The sequence below is a fragment of the Nannospalax galili genome, unplaced genomic scaffold, assembly GCF_000622305.1.
Source record: "Nannospalax galili isolate Female #2095 unplaced genomic scaffold, S.galili_v1.0 scaffold54, whole genome shotgun sequence".
Taxonomy (NCBI): Eukaryota; Metazoa; Chordata; class Mammalia; order Rodentia; family Spalacidae; genus Nannospalax; species Nannospalax galili.
The window spans coordinates 14,556,780-14,583,354 of NW_008341028.1; the positions used below are offsets into that span (position 1 = coordinate 14,556,780).

Genomic DNA, 26,575 nt, shown 5'->3' on the forward strand with positions numbered 1-26,575 from the left:
AGGGGGGCCAAGAGTCAGTTCCCTAGCCCCCTGCCTAGTTAGACATGGCCCAGACCCCCCCAAGGCACCTCCATCTGCAAAATCTCTGACTTCTAAGAAAGATCCAGACCTCATCCACCAACCTTCCCTTCATCCAGTCCAGACCCCAAAGCTGATACATGATACCCTGGATACCACATTGACAAAGACTCAAGACACCTAGGCCACCTATCTGGTAGGACGGGTGCCTGATCACCTTCCCATACCCAGTACTGGACCTAACCTCCAGGACTGTTGAATGAACATTTCTACCTCAAGAGGATGGGACGAGAGAAGACAAAGGTGAGGTTGGGGCAGAGGCTGTGAAACTGCATGAACTCTCCTCATTCTATTTGTTCGCAGAGCCTGACAAAATCATTCCTTCTCTTTGGGCCTGGGTTTTCACTGCTGTGAAGTGGAACTGAGATGGTGATTTCCTGGACCTAGAACCAGATGGGAGTTGAAATGCAGTGTGCTCTAAGTTGGTATTGATTTGAACTGCCCTTGCCAGAGAGCCCACTGAGATCGCTTATCAGTATAATCCCTGGCATTGTATCCCCCAGTATTCAGAACAGTGTCTGGCACATAGTAGGTGCTCAGTAAAAAGTTGTAGCAGAACATCAATGCCCTGTCAGGGGTTGGGGGGCAGCGGGACCAGCATATCAGTACCATGAAATGCCAATAGCTCAGAATAAGGTCTTTGTTCTAGTTTGCCTTCAATTGCTGTGACAAAACACCAACCAATACCAACTTGGGGAGGAAAGGGTTTATTTTATCTTACATCTCCCAGGTCACAGTTCTTCATGAGGGATTCCAAGGTAGGAACTCAGGGCAGGAACCTGGAGGCAGGAACTGAAGCACAGGCCATGGAAGAACGCTGCTTACTGGCTTCCTCCTTTGGCCCCTGCTCAGCCTGGGCTCTTATACAATACAGAACAACCTGCCCAGGGGTACAACACCACAGTGGGCTGGGCCCTCCCATATCACTCAAAAATAAATAAAATACAACACCACAGACATGACCATAGGCCAGTCCAGTGGAGGCAATTCCTCAATTGAGGCTCCCTCTACCCACGTGTGCCCACACAGCATTGCTTACCTTTTGTTTGCTGGCAAAACCAAACCCATGACTGTACCACTTGCCTACAGGTACAGACCAAGGGCACACGGTGCTTGTTGATGGTGCACTCTTTACAGTTACACTTGGGGTAAATAAGCAAGGCAGCTGGGGTGCCCAGATTCCAATGTGGTTTTCATTTTCATTCCTCCTAATGTTGATGTCTTTGCTCCCCAGTGTTCTCTGCCCACAGCTGGCCCCTGCCCAGATGCCACTACCGTTTTTAAGCTGCACACACTTGGGACTAACTGGCTGTCAAGCTGGCCTGACCTGAGACCCTAAGCAAGTTCACACCTGCCCTGCCTAGGTGGATTTAGGGCCTTGGGCAGTGTGTGGAAGCCCTAAGGAGGAGCTAGGTCTGCTCCATTTGATAGGGAGCTTTAGAAATATTTGAATGGTTGGGCTGAGTTCTTCATACAGATATCCATAATGCATGAGTATTAGCATATATATACTACTGTGTCACATATTCATATTTCTCCTCTCTCTCTGTGTGTGTGTGTGTGTGTGTGTGTGTGTGTGTGTGCGTGTGTGTGTGTGTGTATGGACTTCAGAGGACAACTTTCAATAGCTGGTTTTCTTCTGAGAACCAGCTGTATTCAAAGCAAGGTCTCTCTTGTTTCTGCTTCCCTGCATACTCCAGGCTAGCTGGCCTGCAAGCTTCTGGACTATTCTCCTGTCCCCACCTCCCATCTTGCCTCAGGAGTGCTAGGATTACAGATGCATGTCACCTATCTGGCTCTGTACATGGATTCTGGGGATCCAACTCAAGTTGTCAGGTTTGTACAATGAGAGTTTTTACATGCTGAGCCACCTCCCTGGCCTGAGAGACCATTTTTAACCCCAGTACCCACCAGAATCTAATAACTTGCCCAAATGACACATCAGAGTGGCCAGACCCTTGTCTCCCAGTCCAGTGTCCCTCTTGGGGACCCAGCACAGCCTCTTCAGCTGCTGTGCTTTTAGATATAGACTCTTCTGGGAGGGAGAGGTCTGGGCTGCATAGCTTCTCATGGCTTCCCAGGTTGCTGGGAAGAGGGGATGGGTAAAGGAGTGGATCTCCTTCCATCTCTCTCCCCGGTAGAACCAACTGAAGCCCCCTACCCATTGGAGCTCTTTCACTGCCAATCTTTCCCTCCTACTCTTCCCCGTTCCCTTCCTCACACATCCAAAACCGCCCTGAGAAATAGGTATTCCAGGGTCCCCCAAGTCATTCACTGGCTACCCCTGGCTTATGGAGGGCAGGTTTGCTTGTATGAACAGACAAGGCCTTAGGATTTGCAGCTTCTCAGCCTGCCCAGGAACCAGGTCCTAAGGGACAACTGAGGGAACTGGGCTTGGGAATTGGCAGGCTTCAGTGCTCACCACCACCTGTGGGCTATGAGACCATGGCCTGCTGATTTCTGCACCCTTACAGTGTTGCACAGATGAGTGAGGGCGGGCCTGAGAAGCTGTGATGAGCATGTAGCTCTGTTCCAAGCTAGAAGACATGCTCACGGAAAAAGGATTCCCTCTGCAGGGCTCAGCCCACCCCACAGATGCAGTGCACAGCCTTAGGATGGTTTGCCCTCAACAACACATCCCTTCTCACCTTGTAACCAGGTATGTATAATTCCTGTTCCTTCACAAATTCCTCAATGTGGCCAAAAGTGGGACAGACAGAGCATTTTGGTCCTGATTCACAGAGACCTCTGAGGGAAGCCTGCAGTTTTCTATCCAGAGGTAAGAAGGAAAGAGGCAAAGGTAAAGGTTGGCAGTTCTGGCCCACAGTTCCCTTTACAAATCACATCCTTAGCTCAACCTCCCTGACCCTGGACCTAGCTTGCCCATTGGGCACATGCCTGCAGGCCTCACCAGGAGGCACCAGACTAGCAGCTGGCCCAGAAGTAAAGCACAAGCCATTCTTGTCCAACCCTCTGCAAGCTGTATTTCCTGATGCTGCAGAAGCTCAGAGGTGACAAGGAAAGAAGCCACACAACTCTTGGGCCTGCAGAGGCCTGGTGGGCTCCAGGGCTGCAGGACAGTCAGGGAGAACTCTTGGACAACTGCCTTGCTATGGATGGGCCTTCACATCTATGGCCCTTGGGGGTCCATGACAGGCCTGTGCCCTCACAGTGGCAAGGGAGTCCATCTAGCACTTCAAAGGACAACAGTCATTCGTCACCTCTCCTGGCCTAACTGCAGGGAACTTTAGACACACCAACCCCCGGGAAAGCTAAATCACAAACAATTCCAAATACTCACTGGAAACTAGAGGAACAGGCTCAGAGAGGTAGTATCTCAGAGAGAGGAGGAGGTTTTAAAATCTAGGTCTCTTGACTTTCAGGCTGCTGAGTATGGCTCTTATACCCACAAACCCAGGAGAGCAAACCTACTGAGTAGGGCTTGTTATGGCAGGGCGCACAGTGGGGGTGGCACACTGGAAGGAAGCGCTCTGACCTAGGGGAGGCAGTGGTCTGTGAATGCTCTCCCCTCACCCCTCTGGCAAGGCTCCCTTCCTTCCACCCACCCTAGCCAGGCAGGAGAGTAGAGGAGGGAGTAACTCTCATCAGCACCTCTGCAGATGGTGACAGACCTGCTGGATCCTAGTGGAGGAGGGGAAGGTTCTCTCCTAAGTCACAGGCAGAAGGGGGGGTCTCTACAGAAGTGGCATATCTAGGGTTGGAGGAAGCATGTTCTCACCTCCTAATGAGGCAACTTGTTAGGCTGAGACCACAGCCTGCAGCAAGTGAGAAAATAAGCCAAGGAATACAGGGCTTGGTGACATCTGGGAAAGAGCAGGCAGTGGGAATACCAGCCCTTCCCCTTCCTTGTGCCAGGAGCCAGGAGGGCAGAAACAGGGTAGTGATTCCAGACCAGCTGGCTCCAGCCCTCATCGTCTCACAGGATAGATGTGAGGTGACAGGTGGCCTGAGGTGAAATTGAAGTTATGGGAAAAGAAGAGGAAGGTGGCAGTTGCTAGGACCTGAAGAGTAGGTGGCACTGAGGAGATACAGACAGAGGTACCTGCTGAAGCAGAAGTTTAGGGGGAGACTGGACTTGCAAGGGGAGGTGAACTGTCTCCTGCTGCAGGAAGAGACGGGTGCCCAAGGCTGGGGAGAAACCAGAGAGATCAGGGTGGGGGTTGGGAGGATGGATATACAGTGTGTGAGACAGAGACAGGGAAAGAACAGCTTCACTGTTCTGTAGTTCAGATGGCAGGAAGATGTTACAGAGGGGGGAAAAAGTACTTGGAGGAAAAGCTAGAACAGTAGGTGGGTCCAACCTGTGCCCCGCAGGCAACATCCAGCCACCTGCAGCCAAGGGTATCCATGAACAGCAGCTCAACACAAAATGATAGACTTACTTAAAACATTGTAAGGTTTTTTAAAATTTTTCTTTTCTTTTTATTCCTTATGACTATGGGTACGAAAGCAGGTGGATGTGCGCCACAGCAAAGGTGCAGAAAGCAGAGGAAACTTTCAGGAGTTAGTTTTTTCCTTCCACTGTGGAGCCTGACGCTCAAACTCAGATCGTTACTCAGCAAGCACTCTATCCTGCCTGCTGGTCATCTCACTGGTCCTTTTGGTGTTTTTTTGTCATGTAGCCCAGTCTGGTCTTGAACTTGCTATAGAGCTAAGGCTGAATTTGAACTTCTGATCTTCCTGCCTCTACTTTCTGGGAATATAAGGGTGTACCCCCATGACTGGTTTTTATGAAAATTCTTTGATTTTTTTCTTTTTTTGTAATTTGGTTGCATGGCTCTCAAGTGTGAACTTGGTAGATAATAGAATTTTTTCCCCAGTGTCAAAAAACTGGACATGCCTATTAGAGGTTAAGGGGTGGCAGTAAAGGAAAGTGCTACATCAGAAGAGACACTTAGCCCTGTCTCTCCCCACAGGTCCCCGAGGAAGCAGAGGACCTCCTGGATGCCTCCCAGGACCCCGTGCCTGACACCAACCACCTGGCTCCCTCCAATAAGGAGACTGTCATGGTCACTCTACATGGAGCTACCAACCTTCCCATGTGCAAGGATGGCTCTGAGCCACAGCCCTATGTGGTGGTGTAAGTAGCTACAGAAGCAGGGGTGGGGCTGGGCTGTGAGCAGAAACCATCTGACAAGTATTAGGAAAAGGAGCCCCTGAAGGGACTGTGGTACCCAGAGATGTCACAAAGAGGCTGTGGGCTCTGCAAACAAGAGGCCTGCTGCTCTCTGCTATGTGGGATCTGCTGCCAGGACTGAAGAGGGTATAATCTTACCTCTAACCTGGGCAGGGTCCTTGTCTGTAGAGCCTAGCCTGTGTTCAGTCATGGGGAAGGGTGGTAATGGTCAGGAGAAATGTTATAGGTGTGGGTTTGAGTTCCAGGGCACTAGAGTCTCTAGGTTCTTATGTCACAGGACAAAGAATTGAAGTAGGGACACATAGTTAGAAATAGAGATTGTTTATTAAGAAAGGGAGCAGGCTAGTGAGCTGAGGGTAAAGTCCAAAAAGTGTTGGGCTGCAAAATGCATGATTCCTTTATCAGGTATTTGCATAGCACCCACCTCTCTGTGCTATGTTTGCATAGCACAGACTGGTTTTTTTTTTTTTTTTTTTACACATGCTCTGTTTGTCAGATGATGCCCAGGTAGACAAGGGCTTCCAGTCTTTTTGTGCCAACTGGGTTTTTTTCATACATTAATCTTTCTGCTGTAGCTTTCTTAAGCCCCTACTCACCTGTCATAGAAAGACTTGGAGTCTGCCTCTCCTGGCTTCTGAGGGCCCAAGAGGCTGTGCTGCTCACAGCCACTCTCCCATGGGCCCTCACCTATCCCCAGTCACTTCTGTCATGGGGTGTCTAGTCCTTTAATGCTTACCTCATATGCAAGCCCCCAGTTGCTGTGCTGACACTCTTCTCCAGTCTAGAAGCCAGGGCCTTCCATGCCATGTGTGCTGCCCACCCCATGAGCCTCACTTCCCTTCAAAAGGCATCATGAGGTCAGATGGTGGCTGGCCAGCCTTTGCTCTGGGGGTTGAACATAGGTTGACTTGATTGTAGAGCACTGTGCCAGTATACAGACATTCTGTGCAGCTGTGACCTCCAAGGTGCTCTGACAACTCTCCTCCTGCACCACTGCCCACACCAGGCACTTTCTGGCCACTGTTCCTTTGGGGATAACCTGCCTCAGCCCTCTCATGGATAACAGACAAAACTTCACCTTCAAAGCCTTGCTCATGCCACCTCCTCCAGGCAGTCACCCGAGTACAGCCCCAAGCAGTAGCAACACTGGTTTGAAATACTTTACATGATGTGGGTTTTTTAATATTTTATTATTTATTTTATGTGTATATTTCCTGCATGTATATAAGTGCACCCATGTCATACAAAGCCCATGAAGGTCAGAAGAGGGCATCAGATCCCCTGGAACTGGAGTTACAGATGGCTGTTAGCCACTGTGTGGGTGCTGAGAACCAAACCCAGCTCCTTGACAAGAGTAGTCAGTGCTCTTAACCACTGAGCCATCTCTCCAGCCCCAATATATAATGTGGTTTATGTATTCCTCTTCTGTTCCCAGACTTGGGCCTTCTTGAGTATCCCAGGTCTCATTCTCCATTTCTCTAACAATGAGCTGAACATAGGCACAGACTAAGAAGCCAAAGCCTGTCTAAGATGGTGAGCAGCCTTTTCACAGGAAAGGAACATAGAGGCTTGCTGGAGACCAACAGGTGAAGCACTTGTCACTTGCCTGGTGTGTGTGTGTGTGTGTGTGTGTGTGTGTGTGTGTGTGTGTGTGTAGTCCCACCAGCCCCAGCCCAGCTCCCTGTCCTCCCCTCCCCCAGCTCTTTTTCTGCTTGAGGGAAGGACAGGTGGCAGAGAGCTGGCTTGGCGGGAGGCTGGTTTCTACTGGAGCGCTTCCCTTCTCCTCTCAGATATTTCCATAAACCAATTATCACTGATCATCTCAGGAGATTGAGGCTCTGCTTGTCACCAATCCAGCCCCGGCTATAGAGGGGTAGGTAGCTGTGTTGCTCCAGGACCTTATACCATCACTCTGTTGCCATGGGAACATACAAGGAAGGGAGAACCTAGATGACCCAAGCCTGGGTGGGAGTGTGGAGAGGTGGGCTCATCCAAGACCCCCTGACCCAAAGGCACAGTGTGTGGGGTGGGGGTGGGGATACAGTGCATCCCTACTTCCCTTTCTGTGCTAGAAGCAGAGTGTGGGGCTCCTAGCTGAGCTGCCAGTCCTCCAAGTAGTGATAATGAGATGCAAATGAAAAAGGAAAGGGGGGCTTCTGGGAATGAAGGCCCAGCTGTCAGGACCCTGAGATGGCTTTGAGTGCTAACCCCCAGCCCCAGGCAGGAACACTCAGAGGGAGGGCCAGGAACTCCCAAGGCCCTAGACCCAGGCCCTAGACCCTAGAAAGAATTTGATGTCTTCCTAGGTCTGATTACAATACACAATAACAAAGCATGCAGTTTAAAAAGTCCACTAAAATATTCATCTTTGTCAAGATGACTATTTCGATGTATCTTTTTTAGAAAATAAACATTCAAATGTAAAATGTGAAACTGTTAAGACCTAGAAGAAAACAGTTCTCCGTAGGATTCTTACATTGGTCTTGGCAATGACTTTAAAATTTGATGCCAAAAGTATAAGCAATGAAGGCAAAAATAAACAAGCAGGAAGCGGTCATGCTAAAAAGCTCCGTACAACAAAGGAAAACAATTGCTGAAATGAAAACGCGACCTACGGAACAGGAGAAAATATTTCCAGGCCATGTGTCTAGTAAGGAGTTAATATCCAAAACATATGAAGAACTTATATAGCAGAAAACAAAATTGATTTAAAAAAGTTCAAAGGGGACTAGGAATGTAGCTTAGTGGTAGATTGCTTGTCTAGCATGTATTAGGCCCTGGGTTTGATCCCCAGAATCAACACACACACACACACACACACACACACACACACACACTTTCCCCAAGAAGGCATACAAATGAGCTGGGAATGCGGCTGAGCTGACAGAGTCCTTGCCTAGCATACATGAAACCCTGGGTTTGATCTCCAGCACCACATAAGCCCAGTGTCCGTAGTGCACACCTGTAATCCCAGCACTTGGAAGATGGAGGAGGATCAGAAATTCAAGATCATACTTGGCTACATAGTAAGTTGAAGGCTAGCCCAGGCTATGAGACACCCTGAATAATAATATAAAAAGACACATAAAGTGATCAATGGGTGTAGGAAGCCATACTCATCATCCCTACTCATGAGGGAAATGTTAATCAAAACCACAAGGACATCCCACCTTGCATTTGTTGGGATGGCTGTTATCAAAAAGACAAAAAGTATTTAGTATTGGGGCCAGCAAGATGCCTTGCAGAGTGAAGGCACTGTGTCCAGGCCTGACAACCTGAGTTCAATCCCTGGGACAACCATATGGTGGAAGGAGAGAACTGACTACTGCAAATTGTCCTCTGACCTCCACATATGGACCATGGCATATGTGTCCACATACATGTACACAGAGGCACACACGGGCACACAAATTAAACAAAATGTAATTTAAAAAGCAAGTGTTGGTGAGGATGTAGAGAGAAGGGAATCTTTTTACATTATGACTAGGAATACAAATCAGTATAGTCATTATGGAAAACAGTATAGTGGTTCCTCACATTTAAAAATAAGACAATTATATGGTCTGTCAACCCCACTTCTGGATATATATCTAAAGGAAATAAAGTCAGTATCTTGGGGCAATATCTGTGTCCCTATATTGTTATAACATTATTCACATGAAGATGTGGACTTCTAAGAGTTCCTCCATCAATGAATGGGGAAATACGATTATATAATATATATGTAATTCAGTCATATGTAACTTTATCTAAAATAGATGATCTTGGAAGACATTGTGCTAAATAAAATAAGCCAGTCACAGAAAGACAAATACCATATTATCTCATTAATGTGGACTCTGAGTTGAACCCACAAAAGCAGAGTTGAATAGTGTGAGGGACTGGAGATGGCAGAAATAGGGAGATGTTATCAAAGAGTCCAAAGGGTATAAGAGGAATACTTTTGGGGGAATTTACTGTGCTGCATGACAACTATAATCAATAATACTATATTGGCTACTTGAAATGTTGTGAATGAATTTTAAATGTTCTCACAATATACACAAAACCAGGGTAACTACATGAAACAAAGGATGTGTTAACTTGATTACATGGTACTATTCACAGGAGAAAGTATATCAAATCATAATGTACACTCAAATATATATTATTTTTATTTTCCAATTATACCTCAATAAAGCCAGAGCACACACACACATATATGTATATATATAGATATATTAACAAACCACTCACTCATCTGTTCCATTAGTAGGAGTTGCCGAGGGTTCAGGGCCAAAGATTGGGCCTTCCTCTATCCAAGCAGTCAGCTTCCAATGTGACCCCACTACTCCATGGCAATAGCTTGCTCTCTCTCTCTCTCTCTCTCTCTCTCTCCCTCTCTCTCTCTCTCTCTCTCTCTCTCTCTCTCTATCCCCCCCCCCCCTCTCTCTCGGAGGAGGTTTCACCTGTCTTGAACTCTTTCTTGTTATACAGCCTGCAGCTATGCACATGGACTCATACAGAGATGTATGTGTAATTTTTCAGTAGATATTGAACAATATGTTTCCCTCTGGGTTTTTACACCAGCTAGGCATTATTTATCTCCTCTCTCTCTCTCTCTCTCTCTCTCTCTCTCTCTCTCTCTCTCCCTGCCTCGTCCCTCATGGTCACTGTGCCTCACTTATTCCAGCAGGCATCTCATCTGTGTGGTCTTCCAGTAGCGCTCTCCCCTGGTGACCATTCAGTCTTCAGAGCTCTCCCTTCTCTTGGTTCCCTCTTCCCCATTCTTTTACTTCCGCTCTGGCCCTGCTCCTCATCCCTTCTACCCAGCACTAAATGCAGGCCTCTCATATCTCCACCTAGGCTGCTCCTTCTTAAACTCATCCCCATTTCTAGCATCAGAAATCATATTTTGTCCCATCCAATCTATGACTAAGAGCATCACTGCATCACTGTCTCTCTCATTCCTTGAATTTAGCTACTGCTCTCCACCAGCCTCCACCATCCTCTTAGGCTACTATGTTATTTTTCCATCTGATCTTGATACATTCAATCTTGACCCTTTGCCAGCCTCCTTCTGTGGCCCTGTTCTAGCTTTCTGTGTGACTTTGGGAAAGTTGCTTCACCTCTCAATACCTAAATGCCTCATGTGGGAATCAACTTGAAAGTGCTTTGAAGATAATAGGGCCAGGTGATGGGTGATGCTGGCATTTTTAACATAAGACTCAGGGTCAGGAGGCGTCTTAGGCAGACTCCCAGTGAGCACATGAGACCCACCAGAAGAAAGCCATGGGGTAGTAGAAAGAAGCTGAATTGGAGTCAGGGAGACCCAGAGTCTCACCCACTGCCCCCTGACTTCCTGTGTGACCATCAACCAGTCCCTGACCTTCTCTGAGCTTCAGTCTTCTCAAGACCTCCTAGGATATGAGCTTTGGCCTCCATGTTGATACAGGCCTGACAGGCTGATTTGCTCTCTTTCCTTGGAAATGTCTGTTCTTTAGAGCCCCAGCTGTACTATACAAGGCAGATTCTACACATAGGTCTTCTGGGCCAACATCCAGGCCCTGGGTGTCTCCTGACTTGTCCAGTGGCCAGCACTTGTTTACCAGCCTGGCACAGAAAGACCTGCCAGTCACAGCCCAGCAGGGACCAGGAAGGCTGTGGCCCTGACAGGTTGGAGTACCCTAATGGGTAAGACAGGGGACCATCGGGAGATGGCCTGTGGATTCTGACCCCTGGCCAAAGGCTGGTGAAGGGCTGCCATTTGTTGCCTTGGCCGCCTGCTGCCCTCAGCTAATGAGTGGGGACAAAGCCAGTACTGGGCAGGGCAGCGCTGCTTCCTCTGTGTGTGTGGCCAGCCCTGGCTTAGCTGGGTGGAGGGTGAGGCACAAGTCATGGCTGGGCAGTCATAGGTGAGCCCCAACCCTGGCCCCACACTGACCCTGACCTTGGTCATAGGTGGCTCTGACCCTGGTGACTAAATAGAAAAGACATTGAAAGCAGACATTGGAGGGTCTAAGAAGAGTTAAAGATATGCCTGGCAAATGTGCTCGAAGAATGTATGTGTTTCATAGCCCCTTTTATATCCCCTTTTAAAGATGAAGTTCCTGTGACTCAGAGTATTTCCAGGATGTTCAAGGCCACATAGCTAGTTGAGTCCCTAGGCAAGATTCCAAAATCCAAAATCCTTTCCACCTCCCTACCACATAGATCTTTCATGCAGCAGTTGCCCCTCTTGGTGGGGGACTATTGACATCAAGGTCCTAACCCAGTCTTCCAAAAAATACAGTGACCATCCTGGAGAGCCCTCTTAGGCTCTGGACTTCCCCCTCCTCCCTTTGGCCACCAGGTCCCAGAGGACAAGGATCTGAGCAGAGAGGGTGGAGGCCTGGGATGACTCATAGGGTTGAGCTTTGCAAAACTCATAATAATAGTGACCTTCTTGGGGAGCAGTCCCAGGAAAAAAGTAGCCCCCATGTATGACTTTGTCCTGCTCTGAGCTCATAGGCAACTTACCTAGCCCATATCTTGTCTAATAGAGTGGCCCTGAGAGGGACGTGGTGTCCCCATGCAGTAGTCAAGAAAGCTGAAGCCTGGGGGAGTAAAGGGACTGGGCTGTGGTCATTGACTGGCAGTAAAGCAGTTAAAGATGGCAGTTCCCATTTAGCCACTGGCTCTAACAGAGACCAAGGCTCCATCCAAGAAGGATGCCCCTGGGAAAAGAAACAGGGCTGGAGAACAGGCCCTGGGTGAGGCCTGGGACTCAATCATCCTACAAGCTCCCAGCCTTGTAGCCTGATTTCCTGCTCACACCTGCTCCACATGGCTTTGCTCCCTCAAGGCTCAGAGCCTTCGAATTCTTGTTCACTGAGAACCTCCCTGTGTCCCAGAACTGTAAACACAGATGGTGATAGTGGTTAAAGGAGAACTTGCCCAAGAACCCCCATACAGACTGCAGTTGCAAGCATTCTTTCCAGATGTTCCTTCATTGGTTCTACACAGGGCCCCTGACGTCTTGACCTGAAATGAACATTAGGTCTCCAGAGTATGAGCTCTCTCTTCAGCCCACTGGACTTCTGAGGTGCAGCCTAGAAGGCAAGGCTTCCCAGCAGAAGTAAGGGTGCCTAGGAAGAGGGGAAGCAGTGAGTCAGGCAAGGGCCTTCCCAGGGTCCTCACACACAATGCACGAGCCAGCTCCTTAGCTTATTGCTGAGATGTACAGAGTTGCTGCCAGGCTTCTCCCCCACTGAGCATCATGGGCAGCCAGGAGCTTGGTCTTCCTTCCTAGCTTTGCCTGACCTCTGCCCACACCCCTATGGGCTTCAACAGCAGGTGCTTCATGGTCTAGCACTTAGCAAAGATGGAAGGAGGCCACCTGGCAAGGGCTGGCCTCTGAGTCCCAATTCAGTTCCACCTGCCCTTGCCTCCTCCCTGTGTCTGTCATCTTCCATCCAACCACACAATGTTCATCAGAAGGGGTTCCATTAGCAATGCCAAAGTCCATGCTTTCAGGCTCAGACCAGTGAGATAATCCCAGAGTCAGCAGTGTGTGATACAATAGGGCATAGAAGGGCTTGGGGAAGTCAAGGGCCCTGGCTTCTTCAGAGCTAACCCTAGTCTCTACCTTGCTACTTTCTGACTTGGAGGAATTGGGACTTGGCTTGTCAACTCTGTTTTTCAAAAGAAGCCAGACACCTGTATTTCTGTGTGGAATCCACCAATGTTTACATTGCAGGCCAAACAGCTCCTCTGGTCAGTTAGGCTCTCTCCGCTGGCCCGTTGTCATCTGCCACCACTCCCTTCCACCCAATAGACTCAATCCAAATTTGCTGGCTTTTCTTCTTTTCTGAAGGTAGTGATTTCCCCCGACTCTGTCCTCTCTACTTGCTTGAATAGGCACCCCCTCCGTCCCCTGCCTCTTGAGGCCTCCTCTCTCCTCACTTCCAGGATGGCCTGATTCCCTCCCCTGTTTCAGGCCACTCCTCTAGTCCCCATGCCTGCAAATACTGGTGATCCCAATTCCATCATGACCTCTTCTCTGTGCCCCTTCTCCCCTTGGGGTCTCCTTTGCCCCAGGCCTTCTCACACCACACTCGGAAAGCTCCAGAGCCCCTGGATCCAGTTAGGGCCTCTCCTCAGCCCTGTGTGTGGCCGCAGGTACAGCCTTCTCATTCCACCTTTAAAGCACCACTTGCAGGGGCTGAGTCAGAAATGTTTGGGGAACGAGTCTCTGGGTCTGTAGCAATGGAGCCAGGAACCAAGACTCAAATCAACAACTGTGTACCCGAACCCTAATCCACCTCTCTGGTCTTCAATTGGACCAGCTTACAATGCTCAGAAGGCTGTGAAGTTTATCTCTGGGAAGGATAGAGGGTAAAATCTCTTCCAAGTTCCAACGAAAAGGGGGCTACAGGCATAGGAGAAGGCCTGATAAGCATGACCCAGTCTTCTCAGGCATCTCTGGACCTAAGGACAGTATTCTGGGTGCTCTGTGGGGTTTGGAGGAGTAGGGCCTGGGGACTAACTCAAAACTGTAGCTGGGTCTCTGAGGATTGCCCATGTGCCCAGTAGAAGCAGAACCAAGATCCAAGATGGAGCCCTGTGAGGAAAGGCCAGGATCAGGGCTGAACCTCTGAGGAAGCCCAGTCCCCACGGCCAGTCTCTGCTTCCCCCACTTTAGGGATACTCTATTGGGACAGTCCAAGGTGGCTGGGAGCAGCTGCAGTATAGGCAGGGTCCCAGTGTCTGAGCTGGAACTGCCCAGCAGAACTGCAAGGGAGGGGCTGGCTCTGTCTCTACATGCTTTTTCACAATCATCCTTCCTCATTTGCACACTCTAACTTGGGAACCCTCTGGTGCAGGCTGTGAGATAGAATCTGAGCATCTGAAGTGGCCAGTCAGGTCCTACCTCTGAAGTCAGTGGTGTGCATGGTAGGAAGGCGCTAGTAAGCAAACAAGTGATACTGTCCCCACTCACTTGTCATCTACCCACATTCTCCCCAGAGGACAGCTGAACAGGTTCTAGTCCCTAGCGCTTGGGTATCAGGACTGCTCAGGGAGGCTCTTGAGGAGTGGCAGGGAGATACCACAGACCTCAAAACTGGGAAGTAGGTAAAGAATAATAATTCTGACCATTCATGAAGAACCCTGAGGCTGGGAAGTTTGCCTCTGTGTCTGGTCTGGGTTCCTCCTGTGCTAAGGCTGCCTACAGAAGCAAGTGGGTACCTAAGAGTGGTGGTTCAATGATGTGTTGAGAGACTCCCAAATCATGAGACCTTCTAAAGTTGTCTCACCCATGCCCACATCTTACCACGGGGACTGCCATTCCATTCTCATGGGACTTTGGTGCTGACAGGTAGCCCTTCCTCCTTCCCCTAAGAAGATGGCTCCCAGGAACCTCTCCAGGTCTGCCATAGGAGAGATACTCCAAAGGCTGGTAGATAGTGCAGCAGGAGCAGTTCCTCTTGGCCCTGCAATGTCCCCAGCTTCAAATGGAGACAAAAATGTCTTTGGAAAACAAGAAAGTTCCCTTTCTAGAAGACGGCAGACAATGGCATACAGGGGTGGGTCTAACTTTACCTCAGACACTGAGCTCTGTGCCATGGTTCTGTCCTAGACTGTCCCTGCTTTGGCAGCTGAGTGCCATGGGCATGGATGATGTACCCACCCACCCTCATGAAGGGCTCCTCTAAGAACAGCTGAAGTAGGAAAGGGATGGGGTGGGGTTCCGAAGTCTGGTTTTTGTTTTTTTGGAGGGGAGGAGCTTTTTGAGACTGAGTCTCACTTATTGGACCTTGGCTGGCCTGGAACTTATTATGTATACCAGGCTGGCCTTGAACTTGTAGTGATCCTCTCCTCCCAAATTCTGGGATTATAGGCACCACCACATCCAGCCTAAATTTTAAAGAGTTTTGACTTGGCCAGAGTTCCTTTCTTATTCTAAAAGTTACACTACTCTCTTCAGAAGGCAGAGCTAGATCTCTATGGATCAGAAAGCTCTGTTCTCAACTCATACCTGCCTGGTTCCAGAATCAGCTACTCTGTGGAAAGACGCCCACCAGAAGTGTTGTTACATCATTAGCAATTAGTGACAGCTCATAAGACTGCAATTGATCAATGAGACCCAGGAAAAGAGCCCAAGATAATAACCTTACCTCACTCCCTAAGTGACAGACTAGTGAGCTGGGAAGCTACAAGGACCTGAGCAGCATTGAGGTCAGGAGGGGGGTGCATGGAGTAAGGGGTATGTGACTGTTGGGCTGAGTCTGAAATGGGAGAGAGGTGAGAAAGGACTTCAGGCTGGACTCCCTGTGCCTCAGATCTTGGCTACTCTTCTCTTTGAGAAGCCCCTAAGAACAACTTCTTGCCCAGTAATCCCACAGGCTTAGTCAAAGCCAAAGGTATGAGGACTCTTCTTTTCCTCTATATGGCTTCAGAGAACCCTGCAGGTGGGCCTGGAAAAAGGAAGGGGTCCAGAGAAGACTCAGTCAGGAGACCCATAAGCCTGAGTGCCTCAACCTGTCAAGTTGGTATCAGCTAGTCACCCTTCCTGTGACTTGCCGTGAGCCCACTCCTGGCTTTCTGTAAGCCTCCAAGGATTCCAAGTGGAAAAGATTCTCCTCATCTCTAGGCTCGTCTCTAGGATTCTCGCCTCCTCCAGACACCTTCCTTCACTGGCCCTAGGAGGTAGGCTCCCAGGAGCTAACCAGAACCTTAGCAGCCAGAACAGACCAGACTTGAGTCCCTCCCTTTCCTTTGCTCTCCTGGTGCCGATCCTGGAATTGGAACTTAGGATAAGCCAGGCCCTCTGTGAAGTTTGTGCTCTGACTAAGGGAAGTGGGAGGTCCAGAGGACTGGCAGCACAGGTTCGGGAAGTGGGCTTAGATGGGACCAGCAGACCAAGAGACACCTGAGGCCCAAAGACAACCAGGTTAGTAAGAATGGGTATAGGGTGGGAATGGGGGCACCAAGGAGATGGCTCAGTCAATAAGGTGCTTGCCATGCAAGTTCAGATCCCCAGCACTCACATAAACACTACAATGCCAGTAACCCCAGGGCTGGAGGTACAGAGACAGGAGGATGCCTAGGGCTTATTGGTCAGCTAGTCTAGCCAAATCTTTTTTGAGAGACCTATCTCAAATAAGAAAGTAAAAAGAGATAGAGGAAGACACTCAATGTCAACCTCTGGCCTCCCATATACAGCCATACAGGTGCATGTGTGCCACACTCATGTGTGCTTATTCATGTGTATGACACATGAGTATAGTGAAACATACAAACCTCAGAAACAGTGTGTGTGTGTGTGTGTGTGTGTGTGTGAGAGAGAGAGAGAGAGAGAGAGAGAGAGAGAGAGAGAGAGTGTGTGTTCTTACATGTGTGCAGGCACACATGCACATGCTCATGCTCCAGCCCACATCCATGTCAGCTGCTTTTCTACTCCTCCTACACAGTGTCGGCCCCTAGGAAGCAGCATGACATTTTCCCTTAGTCATGACCTTGCAGATAAAAAAGCAAGCTGTTTTTTCTCATCCCCTCCCACTCACAGCTGTGCTTGGACCTGGCCCTTCCTCCCATGCTGGGGTGGGAGCCCCAGGTCATACAGGCTTGGGACTGGAGTTTGTCAAAGACATGCACCACCTTTTGCACCTCAGGAGAGGGGTAGGCCTGGTTATAGGGAGGGAACGGATTACATTTTCCTGAAGTTTGGGGCTACCCCTCTGCATCCAACCCCAGTCCTAGCCTGCTGGGACTAGATTAGGTCTGAACTCTGAGAAAACAGGCCCCAGCTCCTCCAGCCCTTGACTGAAACCACTGGGTTATTTAGCCAGGGCAGGGCTTTGGGGTTAGGGAGGAAGAAGCCTTAATCTGTACAGACAGCTCAAAGATTTTAGAGAAGGTTTTAAAGAAGAGCCCTGGGCCCTGAGGTTGTACTGGGAGTCCTGAGCAACCTCTGAGCCTGGGGACCTAGAACTCAGCCCCATGCTCTGCTGGCAATGTATAATGGGGACAGAGAATTGGGAGTGAGCAGAGCCCCCACCCCTTGCTCTCCAGTTTCTAGATTCTCATCAAGGCCCAGAGGAGTCAGCAGTGCCAGGAAAAGCCATTACCCTGACAGGCTCTCCCCCACCTGCTAAAAGCTTCCTCCCTTCCCACCCCTGAGGCCTCGCCTTCCCCTTGATTCATCTCCCTCACCTGCTCTGACCATCTCTTTGTGGGGGATGGGGGGGAAACCTAGGGGCTACTTAACTCTTTCTGGTCCTGAGGGAAAGTCCTTGGCCTTTATCTACCTTCCCATATCTTTAAATATCTGTGTTCCTCCTACAAACCACCCAGAAACTTGAATAGAGGAGAGAGATCAGGGCCTGGAGATTGGAGGTAGAAGACTCAGGAGTAAAGACAGGCCATAATGGGTTCCAACCTCAATCCTGTCGCCTTAGTTTTATCTTTTCCATGCATAATTTCCCAGGAACCCCAAAGGATGAGTCCATGTGGGGGTGGGTTTGTGACATTTGAAGTGAAGGACAGCTTTCCTTACCCACCCTTAGCGCGCCCACCTTTCTGCTGCCACCGCCACTCTCTTCCTCTGTCTCTGTTAGAGGTACAGAGCCCTGGTGGGGGAGGCTGAGATGTCAGTGTGGATTTGTGTCAGAGTGGCAGACTGAGAGCAGGAGCAAATCTGGGAGCACTCAGGTCTCTGGTTTTGCCGGTGCAGCTGTTGAGAGAGAGAACACATCAAGGCATAGGATGGCAGAAGGGGCTCATGTTCTCCCCCTCAAGTCAGCCATGGTCACAGAGCTAGGAGAAAAGGACAAAGGGATGGTAGGGATGGAGTAGAGTGAGATGGGGAAGGTACCAATAGGGCCTTCCCTGCCAGTGTGCCTCCCCTCTGGGTGTGGGACTCCTCATCCATGATTGCTGCAGTTAATGTAGCAGCACCATTTACAGCCTGAAAATAACACAGGATATTAACTCTCTCATGGAACTGTTTGATAGCTGTGGATCTCAGGAACACTTATCCCACATGCCTGTGGGCTACATTGGACTGTAGAGAGCCCAGACTCACCTGCACAACCTAGCCCTGACAGCCTAGCACTCAGGGGTAAGGATGCTGTCTCTCCTGCCCCATGCCCAGCTCCCAGTGCCTAGTCCAGGGTTCTAAGCACAGTAAGCACCACAGGAGGCAATAGCACTGGTGTACTCAACTTGAAAGGGTTCAGAGCTTGGGGCATCTAGGCCAGCCTGGAACTCTGGACCACAAGCATATAGAAATGAAGGCCAGAGGGAGCAGGCATGTAGGTAGGGAGCACACAGCCACACTATCTAGAGGTATCTTCCTACTGAAGACTCCAGAGAAGAAGGCTCGAAGGGGATTCATACATATAGGAGCCTTCTAGAAGCCCTCCTTGGCAAGGGACAGGAAATCAGACAGACATGGAATCTGTCCTGCTCCTACCCTGAGCCTCTGGCACCTGCATCTAAGCAAAGGCCTCAGCAGGGGCCAGCAAGACGGTGTGGTCAACAAGCAGGGCAGCCAAGAGAGAGGCCTGGTATCCCCTGAACCCAGGATGATCTGAGTGTCTATGTAAGGAGAGCCACCCATCCATTCTGTTTACCTTTTGCTTGAATTATAGACAGCGGAACCCAGGAGGGAGTCACAGCAGGCAGGAAACTTCCCTGTGTCTCACCTACCCTTCCCTCCCCAGGAAAACCAACAACCAGAGCTCCAAGGCAGTCACCTCTATGACCTCAGAACCCACCAGAGCCCCCATCTGGGGAGATATGATGAAAGTAGAGATTCAAGCTGAGGATGCTGGCCAAGAAGGTGAGGCTGGGGGCTGGGGACTAGGGGCAGGCATGTGTGGGAGGGGCTATGAACACAGCCCCACCTGCCATGGAAGGCAAAAGCAGGCTCCTCTCAACACAGCTGGAGGCTACCTGAACACCTCCCTGGGCTCTGATAAAAGCATTTAAAAAAAAAACAAAACAGCACAATCTTATCATGCCTCATCTCCCCAGCCTGCTGGAAAAATGAGTTGTTCCACATAAATGAATTTTCCAGACAATGCATGCTTATCGTTTTTTATGACTGTTGTTATTATTTTCATGGTTGTTATTACTGCTGTCTCCCACTGAAATGGCACATTATAGCTTCTTGGCATGTCCCCATGCATCGATCATTGGAGTCACCACCTCCTAGGAGGAGCTTTAGAAGAGAACACTGAAGCTCAGAGAATTTGAATAACACAAGTTCTGGGTAAGCACGGGGGCTAGGTCTTGGCATCATCTATCACTGGAGCTCCAAGATTGTAACTGAGTTTGGGGTTTGCTTGCTTGCTTGTTTCATGTCTCTAGAATGAATCTTTATTCCTGGTTAGATTTCCTTCAGTCTCGAACCAAGTACCATGCAGTACCACACGCATGTGCATCCCTGTGTATCTCATACTTTGGACCCATGTAATGTCCACTCTTAAATGAGAGCTTGGACTTGAATACACAGGAGTACTGACTGACTGATGTCAAAATTGCCAGGAGCACTGGCATCAGGCACTGGCAGCACAGAGCAGAGGTGTCCAGTCACATCTCTGGACTGGGCTATTCAAAACATCATCCTCACTTCTCACAGGTGGCTCCCCCAGAGAGGACAGATTTTACTGCTCTCCTCGAACTCTCCCCAGGGATTTAGACAAGACTCCTCGTTCACTTCACAGAGCCAAAACCCGGTTATCAGAGACTGTGGGAGGGAGAGAGGTAACAGTGGGTTTGATACAGGAAATGAGGCTAGATGTAGGTCAGGCAAGAGAGTTTTTCCTGTCTGTAAAGGAAGAAGTGATGCTGTGGAATGATTTGAGAAGATGCAAGAAAGGAAGAAAAATTGACCTGAGATTTCATGCAATGTACAGATGTGCTTGTGTGCACGTGCCTTTGCAAGTGCCTGAATGATGACTTGTGTGTTCATATGAATATCATTATTGTCTGTGCCTGTAGTCCCACCCCTCTATGTGTGTGTGTATAGGTTTCTGTGTCTGCAACAGTGTGTTCTGTTGTATACACGGGTGTAGCTGGATGGTGATGGTGGTGGTAGTGATGGTGTGTATGTGTGTGTATAATTTAGTTGTGGTAGTGAGTGGACCCTGCTCTGGGCCATGCACAACTGGGGGTCAATGGGGAGGGATTAAGAGCACCGGCTGCGGGGCTGGAGAGATTGCTCAGCAGTTAAGAACACTGGTTGTTCTTGCGGAAGACCCAGGTTCGAATCCCAGCACCCACATGGAAGCTAACAACTGTCCATAACTCCAGTTCCAGGGGATCCGACAGACACTTCTGTCCTCCATAGGCATTGCACGACACAGGTGCACTTACCTTCACACAGGCAATACATGCATACACATAAAATAAAAATAATAAAATATTTTTTAATTAAAAAAACAATAAAGAAAATATTTTAAAAAATTAAGGAAGGGGCTGGGTGTGGTGGTGCACGCCTTTAATCCCAGCACTCGGGAGGTAGAGGCCGGCAGATCTCTGTGAGTTCAAGTCCAGCCTGGTCTACACAGAGAGTTCTAGGACAGCTGGGGCTACAGGGAGACCCTGTCTCAAAAAGACAAAAAAAAAAAAAAAAAAAAAAAAGGGAAGGGGGCTGGAGAGATGGCTTAGCAGTTAAAAGCACTGACTGCTCTTGCAGAGGACTCAGGTTCGCAGGTTCGATTCCCAGCACCCACATGGCAGCTATGAACCATCCTTAACTCCAGTTCCAAGGGAATCCAAAGCCCTCTTCTGATCTCTGCAGCATTGCAAGACACGGGTGCATTCACATACATGCAAGCAATATACTCATACACATAAAATAAACATAATAAATAAAATATTTTTAAAAAGAGGGAAGGATGTGATGAGGTCAGTGGCCCAGGGTCCTATGTGTATGAAGGGAAAGGAACTAACTGCAGGAGGGAAAAGAGGGTGAGGAGGCCACATGGGCAGGCAGGGAGTGTTGGCAGGCACCTCTTTACAGATTGAAGTCGCTTGTTAGAACCTGATTGGAACTGGTTGCTGTGGTGATATCTGCAGTGGGGGTTGAGGGGATGGGGACCAGGCCAAGAGGCAAGAGGAGGGTGGAAGGCAGCCCAAGGACGTGTTAATGAAAAGCAAAGGGACGTTTCAGACCCTGGGTCAGGGCCAAAGTGGGCAGTGGCAGAAATGGCTTGTTGGCCACACAAAGGGAGTGATGGGAGGCCAGAAGGGCTCAGTGCCCAGAAAGGAAGCTGATGAAGCATGTTTGGAGCATGTAGACAGGAGCATGGAGGAATGGCTATCCAGTCTTCCCAGTTACAGTTCATGGCCAGCTGCCTACACAGAGACAGGGTGTCCCAAGAATTGGGGGGCGGCGTGCAAAACCTCAGTAAATCCCAATCAGATTTGGGGGCTCAGAGTCCCTGGGGAAGGAATATGAGGAGTTTCCAGCCTCCTTGGCTACCGCGGTCTTGGCTGGGAGTCCTGGGATTTCCCAGGTGAATCTTCTCAAGTCTGCTCAGGGCTGGGTGAGTGTGTAGAAAGCTGCAGATGGCTAACAAGGGGAAACTAGTAAGAGCCGGCAGCAGTCATACACGTGCCATCCTCCCTCAGCATCCAAGGGGAAGGATAGGGTTTCTTTCTTTTCTGTTTGTTTATTTAAAATATTCATGTTTCACAGAAGCTTGGAGAGGCTATGTACCTTGCTACAGGTCTGAAAGGAAGTTAGTGTCTTGATACTAGAATGGAGGCCTGCTGACTTCAAAGACCTGGCCGGGTTTTACTTTCTTCAAGTCAACCTCAAGACCATTTGGTGCCCCTTCCCCCCGCCTTCTCGTTGAGCATGGATCCTATGTGACCTTCCCTTGGAAAGTGTCTTTTCCTCTCTGTGTGTTCAGTGTAGCTGTGGGAGAAGGCTGAGAAGGACAGAATAGCTAGTAAGCCCTCCAGAGGCTGCTAGCGACTGTCCCTGGTGCTGAAGGATCCTTGTCTGGGGAAGAGAGGCCCTTGGGCATGCTCCGCCCCCCGCATTCTGTCTTTTTCCATTCTTCTCTGGATCTCTTTTAGCTTCTCTTTCTTCCAGCTTCCACATCCTTTATCTTTCTCTTCCTTTCCTCCTTTCCTGTTATGTCCTCAGTCTCAAATCACAGATTTCCAAGAATGGGAAAATGTCTCTAGATTCACAGAATCCAGCCTCTCCCTCTGCCCACTTTTTAGCTGTGTGAGGCTGGACCAGTTCTATGACCCCTCTGAGAGCCACTGATCACATTTTAGGAACAAAGGTGGCAATAATTGTCATAATAATTCATAAGAATAACAACTGAGTTTTTGCCATCATCATGCCTGGCACATAGCAGGCGCTCAGAAGTGGACCCACCATCATTTCTGGGACTTTGGCTTTCTCCTTGAAGTTTGTCTTGGTTTCATGAGAAAACATGGTCTCTTTAGGAAGTGTTTACTAAGTGACATGTTATTCTTCATTTTAATTTACTTGTAGTAGGGACTGAAGAGATGGCTCAGAGGTTAAGAGCACTGGCTGCTTTTACAGAGGACTTGGGTTCAGTTCCCAGCACCCACATAGTGGCTCACAACCATCTGTAACTCCAGTTCCAGGGGATACAACAATGCTCTCTTATGGCCTCCATGGGCACCAGGCATGCACATGGTACACATATATACATGCAGGAAAACACATACATAAAATGAAAATAAGTATATTTTGACAACAAATAAGGAACTTAGTTTACTTGTATAGACTTTCAAAAATATTTTATTGAGCAAATTGCTTTACTTGCTTTCTTTTGGGGGTGTGTTTGTTGTGAGATAGGATCTCCCTGTAACTTTAGCTGACCTAGAACTCTCTGTGTAGACCAGGCTGGCCTTGATCTCACAGAGATCCTCTTGCCTCTGCCTCCCAAGTGCTGGGATTAAAGGCGTGCATCACCATGCCTGACTGGGACTGTTTTTCTTTGCTGAAACTCAGTTTCCCTACCTGAAACATGTGAAACATAACCCCTTCCCATCCTGCCTGAGGAACTGGTTGGGATGGTGGGGTGTATGATGAAGGAGGAGGGGACCTTTTCCTGCAGAGGGCACTATTCCTGCTTGCCCATGTTACTCATATGTGTGCTCATCTATGTGTCTACTGCCATGCAGGACTGGGCTGTGTATCCATCCCTGGGTTGGGAGTCTCCTCACATTTTAGGGTTAGCCCTGAGCAGGGTTACAGACAATGCTTATGGGTTTATGTGTGCATGAGTATTCCCCACATGTCCCTATCTTGTGTGACTTTTCCTGGGGAGATGTGAACAAATAAGATGTGTCTGTTTACCTCAGATAAGGTACCATGACAGACTAAAGAAATGATAAACAACTTGCATGAGCGTGGGTGATTCACAGGTAGCTGGTCACCAAAAAGCCCACCCCTAGCACAAGTGGCAACTCACAAATGTGGCATCCCTGGAGCCCTTTGAACAACTTGCAGGCAGCTCCACCAGAGAGTCTCCACTCCCCAGCAGTAGTTAACTGTTTTTATAACCTTGCAAAGCTTGTGAATCTTATAACTTTCTGAGCTTTGTAGTTTCACCCTTTTCCTGTCTTATGAGCCTCTCTCTTCCCTCCAGAAGGGAATGTTTCAGTTCTGAGAAAATTGCTATACAAGGAGAAGCTCACTGATTCCTTCATGTGATCAACACCCTGTCTGTTCTCAGTGATGTCTCTTGCCTGTCACTGTCTCACCTCACTGGGAAAGCTCTTTTCTCCCCAGATGTGGTACTCATGGTGATGGACAATAATCAAGAGGAGCTGGCGTCCTATGAAATCCCCATTAAATACCTGCGTGTCTTCCACCCTTACCACTTTGATCTGAGAAAGGTGAGTCCAAACCCTGAGTTCTAGGTCTGACCTCTGGCCAAGTAAGGGAGAGCTGGTGGAAAGTGCTTTGATGTTCCCAAATGTTCTCCGAGAACAGAGTTGAGACTGTGTCCCAGTCACACACCTCATATGTGGTACATATGTGGCAGGCTAAGCATTCCCCAGAATGTGCCCTGTCAAGGGACAACTGGGCACCAATCTGGAGTAGAAAGACTTGGGACTCCTCAACCCCTGGACTGTTCTTCCCAGTGCTGATTGGTAGAAGGGAAAATTCTCTCTCGTTGCTCATGTATTTATTAAGCATTTACTATATGCCAGGCACTAGGTCACAGAGGCACAAAAGCATCACTTCCCCCACCATATGCACTCCAGACCTCTATAATGGTTTAGAGAAAAGGACAATGTGAGACTGGATTGTCTGGATTCCTGTCCTAGGTCTGCCATTTATTGGCTGCATACCCACAGAAGGCCATTTCACCCTGGACCACTATTGCTCAGCAGTAAATGTGAGACAAGTTGTCTCTGGACAGGGTCCAGTACAATAATGGGCAAAGTGCCTCGCATATGGGAAGCACTCAGTGTGGATAGTTTCCTCCTCTCTCCCTCCCTCTGACCCTGGCACTGACTTTCTTGCCAAACACCTCTTCAACCACAGTGCTGGAGTTCTTTATCTTTCCTGGGCTCCAGGACTGTGGGAGAGGCACCAGGGCAGACACAGAAGTCAAGGCCCCAATAGACCCTGGAGACAGCCACCTTGTAAAAGCATCACCAGCCCCCAGCCTCTGGCCACTTCAATCCAGGCCTCGTTATCACATCTTCACCAAGACAGCAGGCGAACAGTGGTTTCCTGTGAGGGTGATGAAATATTCAAATGGGAACAGGGAGATTTATTGTACTGATTTCCTTGGAAGGGCTCACAGGGACCATGAGCTTTAATTATAGCTGGAGTCCCAGTGGAGCAATGGTAAGCAAGTGTCCACACTGGATTTATGGACAGGCCCTGCCTTTATACACTCTCCTTCTTACGCATCCTCTACCCCTACCCTATGTCCACCCCACAGTCTGAGAAAACTGATGAAGCCACTGCCAAGACACGAGTATACGCCACTGTGGTTCGGAAGGGCAGTTTCATTCCCTGAGTCATTGGTTGTGACCACACGGCTCTCGAGGTACTGGAACTGGGGTTCTCTGTGGGAACAGGTGGACCTAAGCCCTTGGTCACCTCTGGCTGGCCTGAAAGTAGGGAACAGAGGTATCTAGGGAAAGAATAAAAAAGGGGAAAAGCAACGGGACCTTTCAAAATTAGTCACAGTGGGGCTGAGGAGATGCACAAGCCTGATGACTGAGTTCAATCCCTGGAACCCACATAAAGGTAGAAGGAGAGAATTCACACCACAAGTTTATCCTCTGACCTCCACATACACGGTGAGGCATGTGTAAACACTACACCCCCACACACAAAAAAAAACCCCACACATTAATAATAAAATTTTTAAATCAACAACAAAATAACCATAGTTTTTAAAGACAAGCAAGTTCCTTACTGCTTTTGAATGCAGATGAAGGAGGAGGAGGAAGAGGAGGAGGAAGAGGAGGAAGAGGAGGAGGAAGAGGAGGAAGAGGAGGAGGAAGAGGAGGAGGAGAACGAGCAGGAGGAGGAGGATGAGCAGGAGGAGGAGGAGGAAGAGGAGGACGAGCAGGAGGAGGAGGAAGAGGGGGAGGAGGAAGAGGAGGAGGAGAACGAACAGGAGGAGGAGGATGAGCAGGAGGAGGAGGGAGAGGAGGAGGAGGAGGGACAGCTGTGTTCCTTACCTACTCCTGAGCTTCAGGGAATACCATAGACTTCCCTGGACTTTGGACTCCTAGAAGCATGGGTCCTCTACCTTGGTGCAGTCCCTGGCTATGCTCAGTCCTATTCTTCCCTGTTGGGGTGATGCTCCATGACTTAGTTCATAAAATCCCCAAACAAACTTTGTGGTCTCCCTGGCCCTTCCTGAAGTTTGATTTGAGTATTTGCATGTTCATTCACTTACTTATTCCCCAGAAAGCTATTTACACAGGCCCATCTGTTGGGTGGCCAAGCCTTGACCTATACCTTGATCTTTTATCTTTCAGTCCAAGGATAGCCTTGGCAGGAATGATTGAGGCTAGAGACAGACATATTCTGGGGACCTGGCTCCTCAGCCTTTCTCTGGGCAATAGACTTATACTCAGAAAGGTCTGGGTACAATCCACAGGATCCAATTTCTGGCCTTCCCCTACCCCAGCAGATCTGATCTGATTCCTTGTTATGGCACTGTGAATCTGACAGGTTTGTCTTCTAGCACCATTTCATAGCTGGGACACTGAGATCCAAGGGAAGTCTGACATGGAAACCCAGAGCTCCTGAGCCATAGATTTGCTTTCCCCACAGCCACTCCTTGGATACCAGCAGGAGGCCCGTCTCTCCCCTCTCTTCCATCTGTCCCCTTCCTGAGG

The 26,575-nt window shown here is 49.1% G+C and overlaps 1 protein-coding gene across 1 annotated transcript in view; it reads left to right on the forward strand.

Moving 5' to 3' along the window:
* Nucleotides 1-300: 300 nt before the first annotated feature.
* Ccdc33 (coiled-coil domain containing 33) overlaps nucleotides 301-26,575 on the forward strand; it is an 82,323-nt gene continuing 56,048 nt past the window's right edge. The window contains 6 exon segments of the mRNA XM_008836488.1: nucleotides 301-321; nucleotides 5,016-5,179; nucleotides 10,466-10,480; nucleotides 18,922-19,040; nucleotides 23,991-24,097; nucleotides 25,159-25,266. Coding sequence (XP_008834710.1) covers nucleotides 301-321; nucleotides 5,016-5,179; nucleotides 10,466-10,480; nucleotides 18,922-19,040; nucleotides 23,991-24,097; nucleotides 25,159-25,266 — 534 coding nt within the window.